Source organism: Cyprinus carpio, chromosome B4 (genome assembly GCF_018340385.1).
Source record: "Cyprinus carpio isolate SPL01 chromosome B4, ASM1834038v1, whole genome shotgun sequence".
NCBI classification, from domain to species: Eukaryota; Metazoa; Chordata; class Actinopteri; order Cypriniformes; family Cyprinidae; genus Cyprinus; species Cyprinus carpio.
Window position 1 is genome coordinate 24,985,060 of NC_056600.1, and position 25,753 is coordinate 25,010,812.

The 25,753-nt window shown below is 38.0% G+C and overlaps 1 protein-coding gene across 5 annotated transcripts in view; it reads right to left on the bottom strand.

Annotated features, from left to right (window-relative positions):
- Positions 1 to 4,070: 4,070 nt before the first annotated feature.
- Positions 4,071 to 25,753, bottom strand: part of LOC122137066 — a 40,076-nt gene continuing 18,393 nt past the window's right edge. The window contains exons 1-12 of one of the 5 annotated variants that reach the window (XM_042722482.1): positions 13,522 to 13,658; positions 9,807 to 9,910; positions 9,482 to 9,643; positions 9,207 to 9,376; positions 8,987 to 9,067; positions 8,443 to 8,675; positions 8,180 to 8,353; positions 7,231 to 7,867; positions 7,060 to 7,077; positions 6,841 to 6,958; positions 5,566 to 6,358; positions 4,071 to 5,324 (exon numbers count right to left, since the gene is read on the bottom strand). In XM_042722482.1, the coding sequence (XP_042578416.1) occupies positions 7,646 to 7,867; positions 8,180 to 8,353; positions 8,443 to 8,675; positions 8,987 to 9,067; positions 9,207 to 9,376; positions 9,482 to 9,567 (966 nt within the window). In that variant the 5' untranslated portion in view covers positions 9,568 to 9,643; positions 9,807 to 9,910; positions 13,522 to 13,658 and the 3' untranslated portion in view covers positions 4,071 to 5,324; positions 5,566 to 6,358; positions 6,841 to 6,958; positions 7,060 to 7,077; positions 7,231 to 7,645. Of the gene's footprint in view, positions 5,325 to 5,565; positions 6,359 to 6,840; positions 6,959 to 7,059; positions 7,146 to 7,230; positions 7,868 to 8,179; positions 8,354 to 8,442; positions 8,676 to 8,986; positions 9,086 to 9,206; positions 9,377 to 9,481; positions 9,644 to 9,806; positions 9,911 to 13,521; positions 13,659 to 25,753 lie in introns of those variants that run through there. The other 4 variants (XM_042722477.1, XM_042722481.1, XM_042722480.1 and 1 more) reach the window with 4 other exon arrangements.

Below are 25,753 nucleotides of genomic sequence, written 5' to 3' on the forward strand. Positions count from 1 at the left end.
ATTAAGAAACAACTTGGTTATGGTTGACAAGTTACACATCTTGGTTATATTTAGAAGAATAAAAAAACTTTGGTTATGTTTGCACAGCACCTAAGTGGAACTTTGATTAAGGGTGGAAAAGGAAAACAGTGGTTAAGGTTAGACATTAATAAGAAACAACTTGGTAAGGGTTGACAAGTTACACATCTTGGTTATATTTAGGAGAATAAAAAAACTTTGGTTATGTTATGTTTGCATTTTTTATGTAAGAGAAAAAATGCCTAAGTCATGGCATATTCTGCCTAAGTCACTTTTATTGGTTAGGCAATTGATGATGGATCTTTTTCTTTTTGCATACTTGTTCACACATCTGGTTGAATGTACTGTTATAATATCAATAAAAAATAACAATGTGAATTCTAAAAAATGTGTTTTTTCTTGTTTACCAAAAACATTGAAATATGACTTAGGCAATTATGCTATGAGGCTAACGAAATGATAGTATGGGCATATAAATTAATTATAAAGATACATATCTGGATAACCATGGTTACAGCTACTAGAACTGATTGAAAAGTTTTTGTCACTAAAACACAACTATTGATTTATTGTGGAGGTCTGGGGAGTAGGCTACACACATTTTGTAAGTCTTTATTGGGGTATTGTTTGGCCTACTTATTGCTCCTAATACTTGCATATTTATGAGCACAGAGGCAGTTTATTACATTCCTGAGGGGGCTAAACAAACATTCAGACCATAATTACAAAAAAAGATCACATAACTCGATTTGATTTCTGCAGTTACTAACCCAGATGAACTGATATCCTGAAGATTTTTTAATCTTAATCATTTGTTTTGGCTGGAGGAGACTGTTGCTATATTTAGTAAAGATACATTTTTATAACCCCATTCCTACCCTGGAAGAAACCGGAAGAACTACAGATATGGTGGCTGATTTGTACGAAGTTCTATCGCGCATCTCTACTGGGCATTGTAGTTTATAAATACATTGGAGACGGCCCTGACTTGGTTGTTCTACAATAACGTTAAATATCCCTGATGAACTGACATACTCACAATTTTTTTCATCTTGATCATCTAAATGCAGTATAATGTATGTTTCAGCTGTAGGAGATAGTCGACATATATAGTAAAAATACATTTTTATAACCCTAAACCTAACCCTACTCTAGAACCTCAAATATGGATGCTGATTTGTACATTTAGTACAAAGTTCAATGGCGTGTCTCTACTGGGAATTGTAATTTTTAAATACATTGGTATATTCCCCATAATTAGAAGATTGCAGTATAAAACTGCAGGAACTCCTAGGGGTTTTAGGGGCTGGGGAAGACATGGGCGCTATCAGATTTTAAAAGTATAATTGATAAATGGGAGAAAATAGCTTTGTTCCCGGTTAGTGCCCAATAGTAACTATCCTCACAAGATAGCTGGGGTCCAGAGGTCTCTAGAACAGTTGTAGACCTTCTTGTTGCTGGATTATAAACCTTCAAACATGGTCCAAGTTTGAGGTTCAAAGGTTAGTATTTAACAATGAGGAGCCATGTAGAATATTCATACTGACATATGTTACTCTCCAGGTCGAGACATTTCCAATGATGTATTTGGTTTACCTCTATGACAAAGTTTTATTTTTCTCTTTTCATTTACACAAACTGTTCCAGGCCTGATTTCAGAGAGTGCTTTGAAGGCACAGTATATATAATAAGCCTTCTTTTTGTTTGTTTTTCATTTTTATGTGGAAATAGTGACCAAAATGAGTCACTTTCAGAGTTTTTACAATGACAGAATCTGTTTTATTAGCCAATGTATTTGGTTTAGTCCTACAATGTTTTAATGGACATGACTTTGCCCAGGCATACCTTCACAGAACCCTTTGTCAAAAAATACTCAAGGTAAAATTGACATGGCCAAATTTTCCACATTATTTTCATGATGGCATGCAAGATCTATGCTTTCAGCCTCAACCCAAGTACTTCAGGTCTTTCCCGCACGCCTGTAGTGAAGCATTTTTATTTTAATTCAAAAAGGTGATTCATTTTGCTCACTATTTCTGCTAGTTCATCAAAGGGATAAACCCCTTAAGGCGAACCATCTAGTTTTCATGGGGGTCCTTAACAAATATCCAGAAACTACTGTACATAAAGCAAAACAGACAAAATACAAATACACTAACACAGACAAAAAGTCTCCCATTTCTAGCCACTCCCCACCACCAACTTGGTCCCCTAAAAATGTGAAAATACATGCATTAAATGTACAAATACTAATAAAAAGCTTTGCATGCATTAACATGCATGTACACCTTACTATACACATTACTTCTATATCTCAAGTTTAATTACAAGCAAGATCAGGTTGTTTGAAGATAGGTAAAAAGACATGCCATAAAGTTATGAATGAATAATGCTGTGTGATGTCAAATTAAACAAGATTCCACATATAAATATGCAAAATTTATATCCCTTTTTCCTGCAGCTATTACCTTGTATTAACCATGAAATCACATTTTGTTTTTAAACAGTGCTATGGTGCTTTTAAAAAATTCAGATTATGTCAAAGCAGTTTTACAGTATTAAATAGGAAAATAGTGTGTCGATAATGCAGAAGGACAATAGTAAACACTCATTTCTCAGTTAAAGGTAGTTCATTATTGATTTAGTGATGTCATCATCCAACTCAGTTCATTTTAAATAGTATCTGTGCAATCACGTAGAGGATATCACTGGGAATTAATTGAAAACATAAAATGTTCATCTTTGGAAATACTTTATTGGTTTGTCGTTCACAACAATTTCCAGTGTAAATACACCACATTATGAGTATGCATATTGGTAAAACAAGCCATAAGGCTGTATTTATTAAGTTCACTTGAAAAACACCAGCAGAACAGGGAATCAAGTTATTTCTCAACTGTAATAACATGCAACAAAGTAAAATTATAACATAATTTCTGTGTTACATACTATCTAATCCATTATACAAGTACGTAATGTAAGTGTAATGCACAATGTGCTTATAACAGAGTACCTGCAGGATTTTGAAAATCAAATGTAAGACTTTTAAAGAGCTTTTTACGACCTGCACAAATAAAATGTATACCATGAGTGAATGAAAAAAAAGCATGATTTACAGTTCAGAGACAAGATTTTCACAAAAACAAAGCTTTATAAAATGTTAAACTTCACATTTCAACTACTTTTAAGAAAAGAGACGAGTCAAAAGTATCATATTAATTTAAAACATTTACATCATTTATGTTAATATAATAACATAAAAAAGTTAAATCGTAACATGAAACTATCGTAAAAATCATAAAAAAAAAACAAAATTAGGACTGTCTTATACCATTTAAGACATTTATATGGCCATAAATTCGATATAACTGGTTTAACTTTACAAACTTTACATTCTGGTCTGAGGGTTGTGCTACAGGGAATGTCATGAGGTCAACAAAACTGACAGGATTCAATGCCTGGGAAGCTTGAGAGTGCTCAAATTACTTAGGAATCTGTTCCTAACATTTGTTGTATACAAGTCAAAACTTTATCCTTGAGTTTTACACAAGAGGAAAGGTCACAGGGTCACCACAATCAAAGGGGGGTCTGTCTTAAAGGAGTATGAATACACTACCCAAATGTCATGTCATGATATTACATCTGGTAATATATGTGCAAAGTTAACACTTTTGGCAGAGATTGGTACACCTATACTAAGAGGTTTGTGCATCTTCAAGGAGCATTCATGTGCTTTCTGAATTGCAATCTACAGACAGGTTTAATTTTCAACAATATAGAATGCAAACAGACTTTGATGTGGTAAATCTATCAACATATTAAAAATACACAAATACTAGGCAAGTCCATTTCTACCAGAAAGACTCAGGAGGTGTAGATAAGACTTAAGTATTTATTTACAAAAACAAACAAAAAAATAGAATTATTTTGGCATATGCCCCATCCGTAGCGTGGATCTGAAGTTTGTGGATACCAGCTAATCCTGCCGAAGACGAAGGCAGGGCGGAGCCTACCCCCGCATGGACAGGGCCAACCTGGTGGTGGTGGGGAGGATGGAGGGAAATGACAGCGGCAGTATCTGCAAACACAATAGGATGTGAGTAGTGCGCTTTTATATCCATCTTGTTGAGAGCTGATTGGCTACACCTTAATTGTAATGGGACGTGACCTTAAGTCTTCCTAGTAGAACTTATGCTTACACTTCCATTTCCTTCAATACAGTCCTTTGTGCAGCTTCCATCTGGGAAAATACAGAAAAACAAAAATGCAAAAGGTAGGATAAGAAGGTGAAGCTCAGCTGTTTTAGAATGAACGAGGTGTGTAAAGCATCAACAGTAATGGGAATATTCTATCAATGCAGCTAATAGAAGCTGTGCTCTCTTGAAAAAGCCTGGCTTGAATTAACATTGACTTTCACTGCAGGCTCAAGCCATTCCACTTACGAAATTTAGCCATGTCTAGTCAACGTTGACTTTAACCAGGCTTGAATAAGCATGTCCAGTGCTTGTGCATGGAGTACATAAGCAGCCCTCCAAGCTGACTGGCTGTTGAAACAGGTGCCATGCCTTATATTCTAAAATCAGCATCTGGCAAATTGACAAGCTGAGTTGCAGCGCCAGCGTCAGCCCGCTTTGAGTTGAGCTGAGACGGGCCAGTTGACGTTGCTGCAATGTTCCTAAGCCAGGCTTTTCCTTTATCCACCTTGATGGAACACCCCTGGTCTATTTTTGAAAACAAACAAACATACATATGAATAAATTAATTACCTAAATTGTGTTTTCTTCATCCTCACTGGTGTCTGAACTACTGAGGCCTAAAGCAGTCTTGTACTGTTGGAGAACCACCTGCAACCTTTCTGACACCTCTGACAGTCGTCTTCTTAAGAGACAACAAAGTCCTTAATTTCCCTTGTCTACATCTCAAAATACAAAAGAGATAATATTAAGGAGAAACTACACATTAATACTGCTTCATGAGGCCAAAGAACTTTTCACCATTCAAATCTATACACCAGGATGGCTGGCATTTTTATGTGTATCATTGTTATACTTCCAGGCTACCTTCTGTGTAAACTCTGATGGAACTCTGAAACTTCTACTCCATCCAAGTTCTGTGACTGATACTTTTAATGGACAGGGTTTTTATTCAACTTGCCCTCCTCATCTATCTTGTTCTTCAGAACCACTGCAGGCTCTGCAACCATGTGCAGTGTTGTGCCATCTCCAACACCAAAATGCTTTTTTCCTCTTGCAAGCGCACTGTCAACAGCACTTGGTCATGCAGTTGTTTCTTGATTGAAATGTTTGCTAAGAATCAACAACAGTTATATAAATACATGAGACAATCTATACATGACCATAATAGCATTTCAATGTTTTTTTAACTACAAATATGTACTTTTATCAAATTGATACATAAAACTGGAAATGTGCCCATTAACTAAATGAATATTACAACACTCAATGTAACACGCATGTCTTAGTTCAGTGTACTTTATATAGCAGAACTGTAAATAAATTCTTGTGAAGCATCTGAAAACTGACATACCCACTGCCATGAACCTCCCATGGCCATATTAGAGAGTGCTCTCTCCAGTCAGGGAATGCTCCACCACAGCTACATCAATGTTAGTGGCAGAGTCTAGTACAAGACCTTTGTATTTCTCTATCTCCTGAAGGAGCTTTTTGTCTTCTGCCAGCTTCCTTTGAAGGCGGTGGCGAAGCTTGCTGCTGTCTAGAAAGACAGGATCAGGTGTAGAGGTTTGTAACAGCACTGTTCAATAAGGAAAGATATATTGAACCCAAAAATAAATAAATAAAAAATTGAAGCAAAGCTGCAGTAATTGAAGTATGTGAAAATTTATATTTAGATTTACAAACAGATAAACCAAAGGTCCATTGTGTAACATTTTGGGGATATACACATTCCTGAAAATTAGAATTGCTGTGCTTTAATTACTTTAGAATGGGCAGTTTTTATCTAAATACGGTCCCCTTCCACAGAGGCCACCATGTTTCTACGGTAGACCACAATGGACAAACAAACACTGGCTCGAGATAGGGCCAATCACTTTTTCTCGTCTGCCACAGTAGTTCTACTACAGCTTGGAAAGGGAGAGGTGAGGGGAGTTGGTTGCAATCTACAACCTTGTACATGTAATGTATTTTTTGGTGGAGTAGGATGCATACAGTGGCTTGAATATATCAACCTATTATATTCTGTAGTTATACCATTCAAGCGTTTGCTTCCGCTGCCTCACACTAAGGTAAAAACCCCTCAATTGACTGCTGAAGTCCTCTGTGTGTGGTGCCTTGACTGGCATGAGATGTATCTGGTGTCTCTGTAAAAGTAGTAGTGAAAGCAAATTCACTGTTAAAACAACACATAACCGTTTCAGTGTTTGAATTTGTATTTGTATATAAAACCGATTTTAATCCTTCATGAATACGTCATTGAACTTGGTATGTTCACTTCCTGCAGGGAAACTGAAATACCAAACATAAATGTGCCACAACATCTGATGATGACTTGTAGTTTGCTGTAACACATAGATCAGGGGTGGCGAGCTGCAGCACTGCAGAGTTCAGCTCCAAACCTAATTAAAACTCACCTGCCTGTATCTTTCTAGTAACTGGTCAGACCTTGATTAGCTTGTTCAGGTGTGTTTGATTAGGGTTGAAGCAGGCTCTCCAGGACCGATGTTCACCACCCCTGACATAGATGATCAGGCTATTATCTTAAGCTGCTCTTTAATATCAAACTTAAATTTCAGACAGTAGTGGAAAATAATATTTGCTGTTTCTTTCATCTGGTCATGCTTACCGCCAGCTGCCCATTCCTTCACATCAGAAAGCCACTGTGACACCACTTCATCTGTGCAAAGTAACTCTGTTTTTAGTTCAGCTAGCCTTGCCGTTTCATCCCGGAGTCTCTGACAAGTCTGATGAACAGTGTTATACAATAATCAGGACTTCGTATCATTAAAAACAGGCCTAGTGCACACAACAAAAGGATACACAAAACAATAAATAGGAGACTTACCTTCACTGTTGAAAGTGACTGATGTAGAGAGAGACGTTTTTTGTGGTTCCACCCCATTGCATGCAATGTAAGCATGTCCAGCCGTGCTGTTTAAAGCAAATAATAAGGTTATGATGCTTAAACTAAAAAAATAAATAAAAAAAAAAAGAATATTGCAAACAATCTGATTACCTGCTTTTGACATATTTGGTTGTCAGGGCACAACGTGAGAGGTAGCTGTTCACTTGCTTGACCTCCTCACCAGCAGTTGTGCCTGCTCCTTCCTGGTTCCTCCCACTCCATTTAATCTATTAGTAAATGGTGAAATAAATTCTATTTATTTAATGTGCACAATTTCTCTTAAAGGGCTTTACAATCTGTAAAAGAAACGATTAAGCAAAAGGGCTACATAGTATAGTGTAGCCCTTCACTTCAATTTCACATTATTAATGTGCTTGTAAAAATTACAAATGTACATATGATGCAAAAATATTATACATGCTTCACACACTTGGTAGCATGGGCTCGAGCATGCATTACACTGAGGAAAGGTTGCATTGTGGTCAGATCCTAGCAGCTTTCTCCAAGTATGGCCAATATTTGCAAGTCACATCCATTGCAAAGAATTGCGCCTTGGCTGGCATGAGCTCCTTCTGAAGATACAGAGAGTAGGCAAATATCTCCCCCCGTACATATTAAGAGCTTTCAGAAGGAGTCCGTGGCAACACACTGCAACCTCCATCCCATCTTCATCTAATTTGGAAGCCCTCCTTGATGTCTCCCTCGCTGTTGTCCACTGGGAGTCCCCACATGTGCCTTTTCCCTGTGTCTATGACACACATAAAACAAATCAAATAAAAGCAATGCTGTCATACAACATATGGCATTTATTCTCTCAGTTTGATTTTGGAGTGGTTGGTTGGTAGAAGTAGTTGAAGTGGGGAGGAAATCAAGGTCGGACATATGGTTCTTTTTGTGACAACTTTTCACTGCTTTCTTTATGGTTTCAACAAATCTAGACACCGCAATGTCTTCAGCCACAAAGAGCCCCTCAAAAAAGGCAGGATCATCAGAGCTGAGGAAGAAACAAAAATAGGAAATACATCCATTAAATTAAAAAGTAAATCAATCAAAAGACTACCTTGTGTCTCGGCGAAAGCGATATAGCTTTCTGTTTCCATCGGCTGAAACACTTCCACAACGTTTCTGGCGTCCAGGTGAAAGGAGCACCACAGCAGAGCTGGTCTTCCTCAAATGAAGCATATGAAAACTCTAAGAAGCTGTACTGTAGTGTATCGCCGTTGATTTGGCCAGACTGGAAGATATATAGAATGAAATAGTATATGTAACAATGTCTGATAATAAAGAGAAATTTTATAATATGGTAATAACAATTACACTTACTCTTCCTCCAGTCTTAGTGCGATACTCCAGCAGCTTTGCGAAGGCTTGTCTGGAGAATCCCCGAGAGATGACCTTGAGTTCCTGACAGGAGCTCAGGAGGTCCAGTGTAGAAAGTGTGGAACTGGTGTCAGAGGCAGGCCAATATCCTCTCCTAAGGAGGTCCTTCAAGTCAGGGGTCCACAGATGCTGGCACGTTTGACATACATATAGTGGCTGATGCAAATCAAAACACCCTTTGAACAAAAAAGTACATTTAAATATTAATTTTAAAACAGTTAGGTAATTCTGCACATTGTGAATGGTTGAGAGACACTGCACAAGTTCCTATAATCCCGGCACTCAAACCAGACTTCTTGAGTAGTATCACACATTGTTTACATTTGTCTAAATCATCAAATTCCAAACAGCTGTGTTGGCTAATGACAATACCATGTGCTATACCATAGATTTTGACACGACTGCAATTGTAAGCACAATGCCACAGCACACTAGTATGAAAAACATCAAATCTACAATAGCAATCTAAATAGTTAATTGTTCTTACCATTGATGGTAATTAAAATCACTGGTTTGCCCGGGAATATGGTGCAGTTTGTCTCTTCACAGGAGCAGTCTGGCGCCTTCACTGTTGGCAAAATGCAAGCTGGCAAAAATAAAGAAAAGCATTCATTTAGATTATCTGTAACTGGCTGCAGTCACACAAGGCACGTGTGCTGTGGTGATGTGACAATAAAAGTGACTTGAACAGCAAAATGAGAACATACCGTGCTCACGGATGCAATATCCATCTTGCCCTTTAATGACACATGAGGTTGGAGGAATGGCTTCAAAAAACCCACGAATCACACATTCCCTGTTGTGGAGTAGCTGTTTTTTCTGGTGCAATACATCACAGTCCCTACAGAAGCACTCCTCAGGAAGACACTCTCTGCACCTGGGAGAAAACTTTTCTCATAAATGTGGTTTTCATCTGGGTGTCCCCCAAAACACATGCACCTTAGCCTATAAAGCAGGGCACTAAACATTAAAACCAACCTACCAACGGCTGACCAACGGCCTCTTTTTAGGTGGTATGGTCTTGCTTCTTTCCAGCGCTCTGAGGCTTTCTGCTGCCAAAAAGACCATGATGATGCAGAGCTTTTCTGAGGCTCAGCAGAAGAATAAGACATCAAAATATCGGAGAGCCTCTCCATATTTTTTTCTGTAAATAAATCATAGTAATATCATCATTTAATGATTCAGTATCAAACTAGCCTTAATCTTTACCAAACTGTGTTCTTGATACTTTTACTGCACTGTCAGTTTTGTCTAAGGGTTTTTTTTCTCTAATCACACATGGATTTTAGATTTAAACTTAAACTCACCACTGATTTACCAAATTGCTTGTGAGGATATAAATCTGCTGAGGGTACAGTAAGTGGAAGCTCCACACTGGATGAAAGGGAGCATTCAACTGGGGTGTGTGTGACTGTAAAACAGTACATAGAAGAATAAAAACATGTTAGGCTATCACTGCAGTTGTTTGTTTTGTTTTTTTTACCCAAAAACTGAACAATATATGAAAGACATATTTCTGTTAAGTACTTGGTAATGTCTTTTACTATACTGCCACTGAAAGGTTTATGTACTATGTAATATTGGAATATTTTAACTCTTAATAATCAATTACAGTATTCTAATTTGATTTGGTCCAACATTTACATATTAAATTTCTACAAATGTAAAATAATTCAGATATAACTTGTAGCTGAAGCTTGGCGCCACCCGCCTTGCCTCCCCCTCGGGTTGCCCTAAAAACTAAACTCCATACTACACTTCAGTGTATCCTACAAAACAAACATTTCACCTCTCCACATCCACAGCCTCTGTCTGTGTGTTGGAGTGAATATTTTTTGTAAGGCTGATGTTGTTAAAGGTACTAAAAGGTACTAAAGATTCTCCAAGTCTCTGTAACTCTAAAATATTAGATTTAGATATATATTTAAAAAAAGAAATTGATTTCTAAAATATATTCCCTCAGTTACACATGCCAAAGAACATTATAGGATGTTAATGCATCATGCAATGTACCTGCATGTAATCCCCTGCACTTCTACATTCATAACATTTTTACTTTAATTTGTCACCCATCCACATGTTCAAGTATAAAATGATTGAGGTATACACTTTCTCCACTAGCCCCACCCAGTTTTGTCTCCTATATTCTCCTGTGCCTAAAAACACCCCTAGGTATTTAAAACCTGTTTTACCCCACTGCAAACCACCTGGAAGTAAAGGACCTTGGCCAAGCTGACCACACCATAGAGCACTGCTTTTCCCCCAATTTACTTTGGCTGAGGAGGCTTTGCCATAACACCGCAAAGTCTCTTCTAGGAGAAGGACATCATTTTGATTTCTGATTAAAACTGTGACATCGTCAGCATATGCTGAAAGCTTAATAGGTTCTTGAACCTCTAGTTCATTAACCCTTAAACCTGTTAGTTGCCTTCTAAATTTGCACAGCAGAGGCTCTATGACTATGCTGTAAAGTTGACCAGACAGGGGGCAACCCTGTCTAATACCTCTGTTAACTTTAACAGGGACACTAAGGCCACCAGCAATTTTTATCATACATGTAGCATCATTGTACAACAGTCTAATCATAGAAATACTAAACTTGTCTCCAAAACCAAAAGCCTTAAAAGTTTCAAAAAGAAAAGCATGATCAACACGATCAAAAGCCTTTTCTTGATCTAATGATAAAAAACCAAGGTTAATGTTGTTATTAAAAGCAAAATCAAAAATGTCCCGTACTAAATGTAAATTATCTAAAATACATCTCTCTTTTACACAGTAAGACTGGTCTTTGTGAATGATTGCATGCATTACATTATTTAGTCTGTTCGCCAAACATTTTGACAGAACTTTATATTCAAAACATAAAATTGCGATGGGCCTCCAATTTTTTAAGAGGGTTAGATCCCCTTTTTTGGGTAACAGTGTTAAAACAGCCCGCTGACAACTTAAAGGAAAAGACTTTTCACCAATACATTTCTTGAGTACGTCAAAGTAGTCAGGTCCTATTAAAGACCAAAAACTTTTTATAAAATTCGGCAGATAAGCCATCCAGCCCTGGTACCTTCCCTGAAGAAAGACCCTTTACAGCAGCAGTGACTTCCTCAAATGTTAAATCAGTCTCCAAGAGTTTTTTTTTGTTTTGAAGTTAGAACAGGGAGGTCCTGTAACAGTTCATCCTTAGATTGTTCATCTATGGCTTCAGCAGCAAAAAGATCAGAATAAAAGTCAACAGCAAGTCTGCGCATTTTCACAGGATCTGAAGTTTCTTGTCCATCATTGTCTTTTAAACAGTACATTTGTTTCTCCTGTCCTGCTTTACGCTCCAAGTTGAAAAAGAAAGAGGTTGGGCCATCCATGTCCTTTATGTTCAAGAAGCGGCTCCTTACAAGCGCCCCTTTTATTTTTCATTTAAGACGGAGCTGAGCTGGTTCTTTTTTTCAGTCCAAAGTTCATGCAATTGTCCTGCATCATTTACAAACATACTTTTTTCAATATCAAGAATTTCCTTTTCCAGCAGCTCTACTGTATTTTTTAAAACCAGGGAAGAAAAGCCTTTGTACTGTTGGCAATAAGTCTTTATGTGCACTTTACCGATTTCCCACCATTGAGTAATACTTTCATAAAGGCACTTCTCACTTTTCCAAGTTTCCCAAAAAGATTTAAAATTTTCACAAAAAACATTTATCCTCCAACAGTTTATTATTAAAATGCCAGTAGTAACTCGTATGGGTTCTATTCACCAATACACAATCAACAGTGATATATTTGTGATCAGAAAAAGACGCAGGAAAAATAGCTGCATTGAACACTCTATTTCTCATGTTTTGTGATGTATAAAACCTATCCAAACGTGCTCCAAAAATCCTATCATTGCTAATTTTGACCCAAGTATACTGCTTTATTAAAGGATTATTCTCTCTCCATCTGCCAGGTTAAAACTTTTTATGACTCTAGTCAGACAAGAAGATGACTGCATATGAGGCTCATCGCCATTTCTATCTTGTGTGAAATCTAGAGTGCAATTCCAGTCTCCTCCTAATATAATAAAATCACCAGTTTGCTGCAATTTTAAAAACTGCTCTAGTTTCACAAAGAGCTGTAATCTGTCTGCTCCAGTATTAGGGGCATAGATGTTGATAAACAAAAAAGAGAAATTGTTAATTTCAGCTCTGACAGTCATCAGCCTCCCAGGTTCTAGTTCATTTTTCTTCAGAATTTTAACATTTACATTAGGAGAGAAGAGTACAGCCACACCGGCACTAATATTAGTTCCATGACTAAGCACTCTCTCTCCTTTCCACCATAATCCCCAATCAGCTTCATTATCAAAATTGCTGTGGGTCTCTTGTAAAAAAACAACACTTGGGTCCTTTAGTCTTAAAAAGTCTAACAATAAACCTCTTTTTTTATAATCCCTTAATCCATTTATGTTTAAGGACCCCACCCTCAAAACTTCCATAAGGGGGAGAGAGAGAAAGAGAAAACAGTAAAGAAAGAAAAAGGAAAACTTATCCATCTTAATTATTTGATCTTTCCCCTTGCTTTAACTGGTTTCCTTCCAGATCTGATAGCAGTTAGATGCTTTTTGAGACGAAAACGCTTTTGTTGTGAAAGCTCATCGTAACTACTCATTCTTCTAGCCATCATAACAGAGGAGACAAACTTCTCCACATCTGGAAAATAATCGCAAACCTCAACACCAGCCCTACCTTTAGTTTTATCAAGAAATGAGTTGATTTGCTCAAGAGTGTACAAATCATCAACCACTTTTGAAACGTCAGACCATTGCTCATCATCTCTTAAACCATCATCAGTGCACTGTGACAACCCTTCCATCTCATCAGCCATGTTCTCCTCTGAGACACCTTCCTGCCCTGTAACATCCTCACACACATCTTCAACATCACTTTGAGCATCATTCTGTTCATTATCGTCACACTCACTCACATCCTTATGTATTACAGTAGGCCTACTACATTCAGCTTCCCCAACACCGCCAGGAGTATCAGTAGTTTCACTCACCTCCTGCCGCTCATTCACCTCATCTGTAGCTCTTTCAGCCTGCTGCTCTGGCCTCTGTGCCTCTGTGTTACTCGTATCCTCACGGGATGTAGATGCGCGTTGTTCATCCTTATGCGGGCATGTGAGGCGTTTATGGCCCACGTCACCGCATTCATAACATCGCATACTATCGGTACTGGCGTAAACCATAAACGAACTCTCTTCATAAGTGACGCGGAAAGAGACATCTAAAGTCCGCTCAGGGGAGTTTAGAAACATAAAGACCTGCCGTCTAAAGGAAAGGACGTGCTTTAGCGCGGCATTTTTACATCGCAAAGGAACCGCTTTAACAGGACTTGCGATCTTGCCGAACCTCTGTAGTTCTTTTAAAATGGCCTCGTTACATATAAACGGTGGGACATTTGAAATAGTGACTTTAGTTGCTGGTGCAGAAAGCGGGGTTACCGGAACATATGTTTCTTTCACCCACACGCCGCTCACAGTCAAATCATTGACCAGTGACTCTGATTTTAAAAATACGACTACGGCTTTATTCATCCTTGAAGCCGAAACGATGTTCTCAAAACCAATCTTTTCACCGAAGACTAGGAGCATATCTTCTACGGACACCGCGGGGTCCGGTACACACCTGCACCCATTACGGAGTGACAGAGTAGCAGGCGTTAGCACGTTAGTGCTCGCCATACTGGCGGCGTTGAGCCGCGCGTACGCGACAAAAACACTCTTCCTTATCCAGAAATTATTAACAAGGGAAAAGACAAAATAATTAGGTAGGTAAAGTAAAGAAAAAGTAAAAGTGGGAAACAAACAATGCTCTCCGCAAAACGCGGCGCGCTCAGCTCCGTCTCACACTCCCAGCATGCACTCAGAGAGAGAGAGAGAGAGATTTTTTTGATTTTGAAAAAAGCTTTATTTACAAATACTCAAAACACACTGCACAAATGACTTAAAACATACAGCAAACACATTAAAGAAAACAGAACGCCATGGGATTATAAGAAAAACACCAAACCATCTTCAGCTAATGTGCACAAAGCACCATAACTACACCAAATTTGTTCAAACATGAAAAGATCTTTCATAGCTCTATAAAATTAAAGTCAATCAATACTCTCGATTTGACCAAAGTCAGAAAACACACATAAACATCATCACTAGACCTTTGTTCAATCTTATTTTTCCAGCTAATATACACAGCCAACTTTGTTTATCCTAAAATAAAATTCAACAATTGACAAACAAAACGTTTTTTTCTGGAAATATTTAAAAACCTAAATAAAAGTCTCAGTTGAAAAAATTTCATTGAACCTACCAAACAATTCCTTTAGCTTCACAAATAAAGGCTGTAATCTAAAACAGTGCATGAACGCGTGAAAAATATTCTCTCTTTGGAGACAAAAAGGGCATCCAGGATCAACTTCTGGGTTCATCACTGAGATAAAAGAATTAACAGCAATGGCACCATGCAAAACCCTCCATTGTATATATTTATTATTTTATTTATATTTATGCATTTTTAACAGACGCTTTTATCCAAAGCGACTTACAGTGCATTCAGGCTATCAATTTTTACCTATCATGTGTTCCCGGGGAATCGAACCCCCAACCTTGCGCTTCGTAACGCAATGCTCTACCACTTGAGCTACAGGAGCACGAGTATATCACCTACCCTCTTTGACAATGGTGGCTTATACAAAGATCTCCATTCGGGTTTTACATCATTTTTCAACCTGAAAACCGAACGCCATGGTGTATCGATTCTGCTAACCAAAGACTTCTTGTTAAATACCAAAACACAAGTTCTATACAGTTTTTTTACCTTCACATGATAAGAAATCTAAAACCAAAGATTCATGTGATTTTAAAAGAAAACTAAAGCCAATATTCTCATCAAGAATGGGTTGCACAAATAAACAGGGAAAGGGATCCTCTAGATCAGGAACACTAACCCCTGCAAAAAAATCCTTCAACATCTGGTCTTCTTCAAACGTAAAACAGTCTTAACTTTGTTAAAAACTGTGCGAGCAAGTGGATAGATCTAATTCCCAACCGCTTGGAAGTTGCCTCCACCTGTTCAAAGTGAGGCCCAGTTATAGTCAATAAGTGTCCCAAAGTGAAAATCCTGGATTGCCGAAGAGAGGTGCTAAATCCTTGTAGGTTACATCGTGCAGTAATGTCCAAACGGGCCCCGAGAATCAATGGCTCCAGTAATAACCAGTGAAGAGAGAAAAAATTCTCATTCTGACGGACACGAAAAAAACTCCACACTTTGAAGAGATTCTGATAAAAAAAAATAGGCAATTCCGATAAATCCAACTTTGTGGGATCCATTAAAAAGAGTGATTTATCCAGTCCAAAACCTCCAACGGTACGCAGAATTGTGCAGGTAGCAGAACACCAGCTACAATTTATTGAACCATCCAAAAATCTTTGTACAAACTGTAAACAAAAAGCAGCGACTCTACTTTGTAAATGAATTAAACCTTGTCCACCTTCTTCTTTGGGGAGGTATAAAATACTCCTACATTGGGAACCCAATGTAGTTTATCCCAATAAAAATTCACAAGAGGGGCTTGAACTTCAGATAAAAACTGTGAAGGGTCTACACAAGCCAATCTATGCCAAAGTGAGGAAGCGACTAGATTGTTGACAATAAGAGTCCGCCCTCGGTAGGACATATTTGGAAGTAACCATTTCCATTTATCCAAGCGCCCTTTGACTTTTTCCAAAACCCCCTCCCAATTTTTCTGTAAAAAACTATCATCTCCCAAATAGATTCCTAAATATTTTAAGCCTCCCCAGCCCCATCAGGCAGACAAGGTATCCCATTAGACCACTGACCCAACAATAAAGCATTGCTTTTTTGCCAGTTAACCTTAGCAGAAGACAATTTTTTTAAATCTTTGATTAAGTTAAGTAAAGAGTGTACATCACTTTGTTTACAAATCAACACCACAACATCATCAGCATAAGCTGACAAATGAATATTAAAATTACAATTTGGTAAACACAAACCACTTAAATGTATTCTTATCTGTTGAAGAAGTGGCTCAATAGCCAAAGAGTACAACATTCCAGACAAGGAACAACCTTGTCTGACACCCCTAAGAACCCGAAAAGGAGCACATAGGCCACCATTAATTTTCAGTGCACTCTCAACGTCACAGTAGAGTACTTTGATCATATCTACAATTTTTTTTACAGAAACCAAAAGCAGCTAAAGTGTTCCACAAATAAGAATGCTCAACTTAATCGAAAGCCTTCTCCTGATCCAGAGATAAAAAGCCACAATCTAGATTTAACAATTTAGAAACATGAAAAATATCTTGAATTAAAGAAACATTATCAAAAATAGATCTACCAGAGATACAATACGTCTGGTCCGGCCGGATGACCTGATCCAACACCCCAGCCAATCTATTAGCCAAAACCTTGGAAAGCAGTTTGTAGTCACTGCAAAGAAGCGAGACAGGGCGCCAGTTCTTAATGTCAGTAAGGTCTCCTTTTTTTGGAATAAGGGTGATAACTGCCCTCCGGCAACTCAGCGGCAACCTACCCTCTAACAAGCTGGCACTGAGTACCTCAAGCAGATCCTCTCCCAGTTCCAACCAAAAAGCCATATAGAAGTCAACTGGGAGGCCATCCACTCCTGCTGCCCTCCCAGACTCCACGCTTTGCAGGGCCTTGAAAAGCTCTCCCAGGGTCAACACTCCTGAAAGCTCCACATTAGCCTCCTCAGAGACTTTAGGTAAGTTGTCAAAGAAGACACTTTCCACACAACACCCCGAATCAAGCTCGCTTCTGTACAGATTTTGATAAAAAAGAACTGCTCTCCTCCGAATGTCAGCAGGGTCAGACAACAAAAAAACATTTTCAGATCGCAGTGCATAAATAAAACGCCTCTTCCCATTCTTTTTTTCCAGGCTGAAAAAGTATTTGGATGGTGCATCCATCTGGTCAATGCTTTGAAAGCGTGAACGGACCAGAGCCCCCTGCGTTTTATACCCCAGTAGATCTGCTAACTGTGCTTTCTTCTTAGAGCAATCTTCCATGTGTTGAACTTCACCAGTAGAGTGAGCCAAATTCTGAGATTCAAGTATCTCTCTTTCCAAAAGTTCTAAGGACCGAGCCAACTCCTTAGTGACATTGTGAGTGTACTGTTGTGTAAACTGCTTTATCTGGACCTTACCAAAGTCCCACCACTGTTGTAATGAATGAAAAGAACACTTCATTGTTTTATAAACTTCCCAAAAAGACTTGAAAGATTCCCTAAAAAAAATATCATTCAGCAGCTTAGTGTTAAAATGCCAATATGCACTTTTGGGTTTAATTGAGCTTAGAATAAACTTACAATGCATCATACTGTGATCTGAAAAACTTACTGGCAAAATATAACACCTACTAAAAATGTTAAGATGAAAATTAAAGCAATAAAATCTATCCAGTCTGGCCAAAGAAATAACATTATCACGTGTGAACACAAGTGTACTGTCTTTCACTACCATTCAACGATCTCCAGATATCACATAATTCATATTTCTTAATAATATGAATAAGACTGTTACGTGAAGATAAATGAGGCTCAATGTGAATCCTATCTAAATTGAGCTCAGTACAATTAAAATCACCACCTAGAAACAAAAAATCTTCAGTGCAACAGTTTTGCAAAGTCAACACAGTGTGTCTAAAAAAAACAATCTTTCAACTGGTACAACTGGAACATACACACAAATAAAGATCAACACATAATTTTCAAAAACTGCCCGAACTTTCAAGAGCCTAACAATTTCATCAACTACGTAAGAAACAGGACTAAAATTCTTTGCAAATAAAATGGCCACTCCCCCACTGACAGAAGTATTGTGGCTTAGCACAGCAGTGCCATCAAACCCTCTTAACCAGTCAACCGCATTTTTCACATCACTGTGGGTTTCTTGTAAAAAAGCAACATCAATATTTTTCTGTTTAATTACTTCATATATTGTTGTTCTTTTTCTCGAATCTCTTGCACCATTGACATTCACAGTGGCTAAATGCACTTCACTCATGACTAATAAGAAAAAAAAACACAAACCAAAAAACAAAGAAAAAATAGCATTCCTGCTGTTAACGTTAACAAATGTCATTATTCAGAGCATTGTTAAGATTTCTCACGATTTTCTTTAACCGGTATACTTCCTTGTTCGTGAAAGAAACCTCTGCCATTAAGCCCTTCGCTTTTTCAACAAACTGTTTCAGATCTGGAAAATATTCCTGCACTTTCACACCTCTTTTATTTTTAGTCGACCTGAGAAATAACTTTATGTCATCAAGCTCATAACTCCGTCCATCAAATTCGCATTGAGAGAGAGACACGCTAGAGTCAGAAGACTCTTTCAGTAGACATCACTTTCAGTATCCTGCTCTTCATCCTTATGCATGTCACTTTATTTGCTTATTTTAGCATCAAGTACTTTGTCACTTTTCTTCCTTTTTTGGGGTATTTTAAAAATAGGTTTCTCTTCTTCCATTCTTAAACAGCTACTCTCCTCAGACATTTCTTGCAATGCAGCTGAAATATTTCCTGAAGCTCTATCATTTTGCTCATCACTACAAACTCTAGAGCATTGTGCCACACCTGCTAGATCCTTCACACCAGCATCCGAAAACGTTTCAGTGTGAGCCGAAACTGAAGGCTGGTGTGACGAGGTCGATCCAGTCGCAATCTCGCTGGATAGACCTGTAGCCACCACCAGCGAGCCTTCCCCCGGGGATTCCTGCGCAGCTGCTCCGGCAACATCAGCCGCATCACCACTATCAGAATTCTCAATTACATTCCTTTCATTTTCTGCTAATTTATCTGGACCAGTGGTTCCCAACCTTTTTCAACTCGCGGCCCACACAACCAAACACATATGTTTGCGGGGCCCACTGCAAAAAAATTAACTGACCCCGCTATTGTTGGGTTAATAAACTTAGTACTCAGAAGCTAGATTGTTAACTGTATTTACTGAATGAACTATGGCTGTGCGATATGGACAAAAAAAAAAAAAAAACCTATCGCGATTTCTTTGATCAATTTTGAGATTCCGATTTTAATCACAATTTTGACACACACAGATATGCTTTACAGTCATAAATGCATTCAGGATGAATTTGAAACATATTTCCAAAAGAAAACCAATTATAGCTTTATCAAAAAGTTGTAACATCTCTAGACGTAAGTCAAAATAATCACTATAGTAAAGGTGTAACAAAATTTCTAGACTTATGGCAAAAAATAAATAAATAAATAAATAAATCTTGTGTCCAGGGACTTTTTTTCTTTTTTGCCATACATTGTTCATAGAGCTCATTAATTGTAGCGGTGCCTCAGGTGTTGAAATAGATTTGTTATACATTATACAGGTTCACATGTAGGCCTACTCCGTCAGCAGTGTGTATATAGTATGTGTATGCGGTGCAGAAGCAGCAGCGAGAGCGCATTAATGTAACGCGAAAGCACATTAAAATAATGCGCTAGCGCGAATTTGTCCGCACGCACGCACATTTCGTTTGCTCTGTCACAAAACTCGGATACACGCTGCTCTCGCCCGGAGAAAGTGCATGCACTTAAAACGTGTCTTCTCTCGCTCAAACTGCGTCCTGTGCACTCACAACTCTCTATTCTCATGTGCTAGATATGAATTATTTTCGCACGGTCTATTTCTAGCCTTTTACCGTGCGCAGTCTGAACACTCTGATCCGTTAACATGGGCTCGGAAAAAAGGCGCATCACAGACAGTGCGTGAACCTGGAGTTACGTAGGCATATTCCCAGTCTGTTCTGTTCTCGCGCTAGGCACGTTGCATTCTGATTAGATCGGATGGCATACTGCGGGAGGTCAGGGCCGTGGAAAATCGTGCTATAAACCGATTTAGAAATCGCGCACGCTCAAATCGTGATTTTATGACGATTTCTATCGCACAGCCCTAGAATGAACTGGCAATGAACAGAAAATAACTCGGGCTTATTTAATTATATATATGATATGATGTTATTATGTTATTACTTAGACATTTTTACATATATTAACAATATTATTATTTATTTTAATAGTAATTGGCGGCCCACCTGCAATACCATTGCGACCCACTAGGGGGCCGCGGCCCACAGGTTGAAAACCACTGATCTGGACAGTTCCGAATTAAGTGGCCAAAACTGTTACAGCCAAAACATTTCATCTTTGCAGCGGTGACAAAAACAACATAATCAAAATCGTCGACCCGAAAATTGAGTGACATGTCCAAATCAGCGTCATCCTTAGTAATCATATACACGAAACGCCTAAAGGAAACAATATGTTTCAACCGAGGCGACACACTGCTGATTGGGATCTTTTTGATTGGGGAAACCAATTTACCATACCGAGATAAAGCTTGGGTTAAAATGTCATCGCTCACAAACGGTGGGACATTTGATAAAGTAACTCGCTTAGCCGGTAGAGAAAGGGGCATAACAGGGACAAGTTCACCACTGATAAATATTTTGTGCTCAACTATTTCATTAGCCTTATCTATACTGTCAAAAAACTACCATGGCACTGTTCATTCTTGAGGCGAAAAGCACACTCTCATGCCCAACCACCTCTCCAATTGCCAAACAACAATCTTCCACGCTCACCGCGGACGCCACCTTTACAGTGTGGCACCGCGTAAGTGAGCTTAATGCCTGCATATGCGTGGGGCCGACATGCTTCCTCAAAAAAGCGGATAACACGCGGCCCGAGAAAAATTCAAAAACCAACTATGAACATGCAGTCGGGGATAGATACAGCAGAGAGAGGGGAAAAAAAAGAGGAAAAAAGTTTCACTCACAGCACTCCACCTCACCACGCTCGCACCAAGAGAGAGAGAGAGTGACCCAGTGCATCTCAGGGCATTCACAGTCAGTCCTCAAACACCTCTGTCAGACCACTGTAACATTACACTATATTTAAGACGAACTCATAGCAATGAATCACACAGACAGCCCTCTCATTTACTGAAGCTGCAACCACCCTACAAGTGGACAAATAACAGCACAGAAAATTATCAAAATACAATAGAGAGTCAAACGATCAAATTATTATTGGACAAATTTATATTGAACACATATTCACAAAATAAATTAGGCATAAATCTGGCACTTAGTGACATTACCAAAATATTCCACCAAATCAGCATCCATGTGCAATTTTAAAAATAAATCTTCAAAAAGGAAACCAAAAAACACCAAAGAAATGTGGTTTGACAGTGAGTGCAAAAATATCCGAACAACAGTACGAAATCTTTCAAATCAAAAACAAATCCTGACAATGAAGAACTCCGCCATCAATATCACGAAGCCCTTCAACTGAACAAACAAACGCTACAAGTAAAAAAGGAAGAACACACAGAACAATTATTTCAAGCAATGGAGGAGTCAATAAATACCAGTAACTTTTGGAACAACTGGAACACGCTCTATAGGCCACAACAGGAAGACCTGGTCATTCAAAACGGGAACATATGGAGGACACACTTTGAAAATCTGTACAAAACAACTGAAACAAATCCTGCTCGAAATGAATTAAAAACCAAATTAGAAATCCTAAAAGAAAACATTAAAGACAATCAGAACCCCCCTGGATTTCCCAATCACAGTTAATGAGCTGACAGACAGACTCCATGCTTTAAAACCCAACAAGGCATGTGGCATTGATGGAATACTGAACGAAATGATCAAATACACCACTGACCAATTCAAAACCGCAATAATCAAATTATTCAACTTTGTTTTGAGAGTAGGATATTTCCCCGACACCTGGAACCAAGGCCTAATTACACCAATCTTTAAACAAGGAGACAAATATGAGCCAAACAATTACAGAGGCATATGTGTCAATAGCAACCTGGGGAAAATATTCTGTTCGATTATTAATACAAGATTGCAAAACTTTCTCAAAACCCACAAAATCCTGGACAAAAGTCAAATTGGATTTCTGCCCAAACACAGAACGTCGGACCACATCTACACCCTCCACACAATCATTGATAGACATGTATACCAAAATAAATCCAAAATCTTTGCTTGCTTTATTGACTTTGAGATGGCTTTCGATTCGATCTGGCACGAAGGACTCTTCCTAAAACTACTGGAAAATGGGATTGGAGGGAAAACCTTTGATTTAATCAGCACCATGTATAAAAACAATACATGTGCTGGTAATTGGAAATAAACGAACAGAATTTTTCTCCCAACAACGAGGAGTCAGACAAGGTTGCCCACTGAGCCCCACTCTATTTAACATATATATAAACGAATTAGCCAAAGCCTTAAATAATTCTACTGCCCCCGGCCCAACCCTGACGGAATCAGAAGTTAAATGTCTCCTCTTCGCAGATGATTTAGTCATTCTGTCAAAAACAAAAGAGGGACTTTTTTGGTTAAAAATTACAAAGGTTTAATTGGCATCTTTATTTTCAAATGACCCGACCGACCGCGGCCCGAATATCATTAAAAATATTTTTGGATGACTCGTAACCGTGGGTAACCGCGGGTGACCACAGGCACCCGCTCATTTTGGATCAACCCGCGCATCACTGATTGTCACTCATCAAAAATGCTAAATACAGAGCAAAAGAGGGAGTGCATTTTCTCACAGAAAGAAAGCAATTTTCTGTTCAATAAAAGGCCTTGTTGATGTTTAAAGATGTTTGAAAAGGATGGTGTTGGAAAAATGTTCACCTGACGCCATACAAAATATGATTGACAATGTAGAGGTTTCATTTTCTTGAAACATGCTTTGAAACACCTTCAGATTTTTTTTTTTCTTTTGCCCAAGCTGTGTCTGACTAGAGATGCTGCCTCATGGCAAATGTCACAGCAGATACAATCTCATCTTCTGACCTACCTCCATCTCCTGAAGCTTACCTGACAGAGTTAAAGCAGATGAAGGTGTTGTTGGGATTAAAATGTCATTGTTCCTGCAATGAATTGTACAAAAATCAGAGTCTTTTTTGTTGTTGTTTTTTGAAGCAAAGTTTTCTGCACCATCTTTTCTCTTTTTTCTTTCCTTTGTTGACAAAGCTGTGGCTACATTCAATTCAATTTTATTTGTACAGTATAGTGCTTTTTACATTTCAAATCATTGTAAAGCAACTTTACAGAAAATTCAGTTTCTATAATATTTATTAGTAGCTTATCAGTGATGACATCCTTTATGTACATATCGCAGAAATGTATGGAAAAATAAATTAGAGATGTAATCAAACAGACAACAAACACTATTAACAGCAATTATTATGATGCAATCAAAATTATAGCAAAATTTGGTAGCTCTGTATGTTGTTTCAGGGTTGGCATCATCTGAGGTCCTCTGAGGGGTTGGCATCATCTTTTCTCAGGTGTTCTGGATCCAGACTGAAGCTTGTGTAAATCCTAGTTACCAGGGGATGTCAATTCCCAAATCAAAGATTATGTGATGCATTATTTGAATGCTTGTCCAAAGAGATGTGTCTTTAATTTAGATTTAGCATAAAGAGGCATAAAACCACACACTCACTTGCAGGTGATTCTTTATTACCAACATTTCGGCACAGAAGGAGTAAAAAGTAGTTTTGTTTTGTTTTTTTTCTCCAGAAAGGTAATCAAGTAAAAGTAAGCAGTTTAAATTGTACTTTAATAAAGTACAAATTCCCCAAAATAATACTTAAGTAAAATAATCAAGTAAAATTACTCTAGTATTTTACACATCTGATTGTTTGTAGGTGACCATTCTCCACATTCACCATCCATTAGACATTCAATTGAGTTTATAATATCTTGTCTGCTTTGTGGCGGAGATTATTACTCTTCAGAAGATTATTGTCTTCTAAATAGTTATTTCTAGAAACGATTCCGGTCACTGTATTAAATCGGCAGCCAGATGGATTTCCTGTGAAAAAAATGTATGCATAATGCAAAACTTAGTGTGAATAGTGAGTCTTAAAATATTTTGAATAAAAAGACGTCATACTTGTCACCTCAAAAATGTTTTGTCCATCTTCCCTTCCTTGTATTGGCACATTATCAACATTTACAGCATAGTGATCATAGAGACCATAACATCTAGGGAATTTAAGCATGTTTCCAAACACAAGCTGTGATGATTAAAATATAAATACATAAAATTGCTGCTGGATTAGAAATGCTATTTTATAGTTATTTAACATGTTTTTTTTTTCTCTTCTTGATTTAATGTTAAGGTATAATAAAATAATCCATAATTTTACACTTTATTAAAGTATGTCTCAAAATGTATGCAAAAGTCCTTAATATTAATAACTCAGAACCGAATTAAACACAAAAGACATAAAAGAAAGAGGGCTTTACCTTGTTTGATGATCAAATAGTGAGGTTAGTACATGGGTAGTTTGTCAGGTAGTATGAGGGACGGACGTTAACTAGTGTTATTTTACAGTTATCTTATCAGAAACATCATTCCTGATTTACTTAAAATTTGAATAGACCAACTGAATGTGCCTTCATGGCAGTTAAGACAAAATATATTGAATGACAAAGGAGAGCAGTGCCTGAGATGATCCAGATAGACTTCTATGTAGTCTAATTTATCACCAGTCATCATTGCATTTGCAAATTTTAGAAGGCAAATGAATTCACAAATGAATCGTGCTACAATGATCCGTCTTAAAGGCAATGAGATCTTTATTAGAAGTGTTGAAAGACAATATTCCAACACTGCGATTATCAATGAAAGTATGAGTTTGAAAGGAGTGAAATTATGTCTTTATGAAATTAATTCCTTGTGAAGCCAAAACTCAGGGACTCACACAAGACAGATGCCATGCAATAAAACAATAAAACTGATCTGGAGAAGGGATCTCCAAAGAGAACGAACAATGTCAATGACAAACAATGTTATAACCCCCTTCTTCCCTCTCCCCTCCCTGCCTCTGGCTCTCCCCTCTTCTCCCCCAAAAGCAAGAATATCCATTTGCCACGTGTTATATCTTGTGAATATGTCGTTTCCCTTTCATGTTTGGTATAATTTTAAAGGTCTATGTGCGATTGGTAAAATGGACTAAATTTCACAGCAGTCGCTTGTATTATGAGAAATATTGAAAACTTTTTGTAGAATTGTGTTCTGCTGAGGAAAGGGTGTGTTCCCCTTTAGGGTCTGTGGGAATGCTTATCTATCTCCAGGTGCGACCCTGGGGTCACGAGAACCTAACCAACCAAAAGGTCTTTATGT